This window comes from Auxenochlorella protothecoides (genome assembly GCF_000733215.1).
Source record: "Auxenochlorella protothecoides strain 0710 unplaced genomic scaffold scaffold64, whole genome shotgun sequence".
Classification (NCBI taxonomy): domain Eukaryota; kingdom Viridiplantae; phylum Chlorophyta; class Trebouxiophyceae; order Chlorellales; family Chlorellaceae; genus Auxenochlorella; species Auxenochlorella protothecoides.
This window is the reverse complement of record NW_011934482.1, coordinates 36692-39212: the sequence shown is the minus strand read 5'-3', so window position 1 is coordinate 39212 and position 2521 is coordinate 36692. Positions and strand designations below refer to the sequence as shown.

The following is a 2521-nucleotide window of genomic DNA, read 5'->3' as shown; positions in this document are numbered from 1 at the left end:
CCCTTCAACACACAACACAGGTACGCCGCCAGCGCCACCAGGCTGACGCGGCGTCTGACCAGCCCGGTCTTCCTTTCCACCTGCGCCACCACTGGCCGGCGCGTGCGCTCGCTGGATCACCTCCCCCGCCCCGCCCCCGGCCGCCCCGTCCTGCTCGTGGGCAACCACCAGACGCTGTCCGCCGACCTGCCGGTGCTGTGCGAGGAGGTGCTGCGCCAGACTGGCGTGCTGCTGCGGGGCCTGGCGCACCCCCTGCTGTCCCACGAGGCCGAGGCGGAGCCGCGTGAGGCGCGCCCGGCAGGGCCCTGGGACGCGCTGAGTATGCTGGGCGGGGCGGCCCTGACCCCGGGCGGGGGCAGGGGCAGCTCCTTCTCGCAGATGCTGGAGACTTTCGGCGCGGTGCGGGTGTCGCCCCGGAACATGTTCCGCCTACTGAGCAATGGGGAGGCCATCCTCCTGTTTCCAGGTGCGAGGGTCTTGTTCTGAAGGAAGAAAGGGAGGGAGGGGTGAGCACCTGTGGTCCAGCGCTGCCGTTGCGGGGCTGCGGCGAGGCGGAGTGCGCACTTTTGGAGCAGAGCTGCGGTTCTTGACAAGGCCCTGGACGCATTTCTTCCCTTCCACAGGCGGAATGCGCGAGGCATACAAGGGCAGGGGGGAGGAGTACCGCCTGTTCTGGCCGGACAGATCAGGTGAGCAGCTGGGCGGCGGAACATGATCCTTGCGGCTGTATCTGAGGTTTAGGGTGCACGGATCCTATCTTCAATGCTGGGAGCGTCCCATGCTGACCCCAACCATGGGCTGCCTCCATGAGCGCCTTCCTACCCCCTTTGCACCATCATTCCCTCATCCGCACGCGCAGAGTTTGTGAGGATGGCGGCCCGCTTTGGGGCCACCATCGTGCCCTTCGCCGCGGTCGGCATCGACGACAGCCTCAACATCCTGCTGGATCCCTCCCAGGTCCAGGCGTTGCCCTTTGTCGGCGATGCCCTGCGCCGGCGGCAGGCTTTGCTGCCACAGGTGACGCCTTGGGTTGGTGGGAGGGACTTGGCTTTGGGATCAACGGGAGGTCGATGGCTCACTGGGCTGTTCTGAGATGGTGCATCGGGCTCGCGGCATGTGCGACCGGATGGGGTTGGCCGGAAGATTAGAGGGGTAAACAAGCACTCTTCAAGTACACACGCATCATACGCTCTCTGCTGAATCGTGAGTTGCAGCCTGCGTATGGCGCCCCGCCCCCTCATGTCCCGCTCCCTGACATACCCAGGCGAGATCTGGCCCGATGGCAGATGCGGGCTGGTCTGATGGCTTCGTGCCGCCCGTTTCGATCCCCCGTGGTGCGCCGCAGCGACTGTATTTCCTGTTCCAGGCTCCCATCCACACCGACCCCAGCGAGGCGAGGGTGAGATGGCCTTCGTTGCTGATGCATATTGGTCAGGATCAAGCGCATGCTGTGCTTGGCAGGATGCATGCCAAGGGCTGGACCGATCGAGCCTGGCATGCCACCCAGGCCGCACCCCCTCCTCACGCTCCCCCACCTCCTGGCAACGCCAGGATCGCCAAGCCTGCGACGCCCTGCACTCCCGCATCAAGGGCTCGGTGCAGGAGGGCATCGACTTCCTGCTCCAGGCTCGGACCGGCGACCCGTATGCCGCGGCCACGAGCCGCCTGCTGCGCGAATCACTGCATCCTGGTCAGCCGGCGCCGACCTTCCCGCTCTAGTGCAGCTGCCCCTGCATGCATGCTGCAGTGGTGTGTGATGCAAGTGCCCGCCTGCACGCATGACCCAGGCCTGGCTGCCTGCCAGTGTGTATTGCTCTTGCCCATCCCTTTCGTCCAATGCTCACAACCCTGGTACCGTGCGTGTCCGCCGAATCCCGTTTCTCCCCTCCTGCTGCTCTCTTCTCCGGAGTGCATGTTTTCATTTAGTGATGTGCATGCCTTGGTCGATGGACAGGACGTGTGCGTTGGTCAGAATACAGGGAAGGGACAAAATAAAGTCGTGCTTGAGGAGCGGCGGCGGTGACCCAGGGTCTAAGAGCGTGACCCAGGCTGCGTCCGCGCACCATAAAAAAATCAGAGGGCCCACCCATCGTCCTGTGCTCAGTCACCCGCACCCCTCGAGTCCTCAGGAGGAGGACAGGTCCGGCACAAACATGCTGGTGTGAGAGGAGGGCGAGGTGTTGAGCCCGCTGCCGTCGCCGCCCAGCGCGTCCTCCAGCCGCGCGTCAAAGGCGCGGGCGCCCACGCGCCGCACGCCGCGGAAGCGGCTGGTGCGCTGCACCGCCAGCGCGCTGTCCTTGCGCAGCGCGCCCACCACCTGGTCCTCGGAGTGGGAGGAGAGTGTGGGCAGGACGCGGGAGTAGGTCTCAGGCTCGTAGTTGGTGGCCGCCGCAGGGCCGTGCAGCTTGATGGCGGCGATGTCGTGGGCGCGCGCCGCCGACTCCACGGTGGGGTACCGCCCCAGCCACACCGCCTCCTGTTGTGTGCAGGGGTTCCAGGGGAGGGTGAGGGAAGGGCGGGG

General features: G+C 66.0%; 2 protein-coding genes across 2 annotated transcripts in view; one reads left to right on the top strand and one right to left on the bottom strand.

The window, feature by feature from the left end:
• Positions 1 to 1719, top strand: part of F751_5471 (Acyltransferase-like protein, chloroplastic) — a gene marked incomplete at both ends in the record, with an annotated part of 4308 nt that extends 2589 nt beyond the window's left edge. The window contains 6 exons of the mRNA XM_011403866.1: positions 21 to 102; positions 172 to 466; positions 624 to 689; positions 860 to 1017; positions 1265 to 1399; positions 1552 to 1719. Of these exons, the coding sequence (XP_011402168.1) occupies positions 21 to 102; positions 172 to 466; positions 624 to 689; positions 860 to 1017; positions 1265 to 1399; positions 1552 to 1719 (904 nt within the window). The remainder of the gene's footprint in view (positions 1 to 20; positions 103 to 171; positions 467 to 623; positions 690 to 859; positions 1018 to 1264; positions 1400 to 1551) is intronic.
• A 406-nt stretch (positions 1720 to 2125) lies between these two features.
• Positions 2126 to 2521, bottom strand: part of F751_5470 (AP2-like ethylene-responsive transcription factor ANT) — a gene marked incomplete at both ends in the record, with an annotated part of 5893 nt that continues 5497 nt past the window's right edge. Inside the window, one exon of the mRNA XM_011403865.1 lies at positions 2126 to 2476. Coding sequence (XP_011402167.1) covers positions 2126 to 2476 — 351 coding nt within the window. The remainder of the gene's footprint in view (positions 2477 to 2521) is intronic.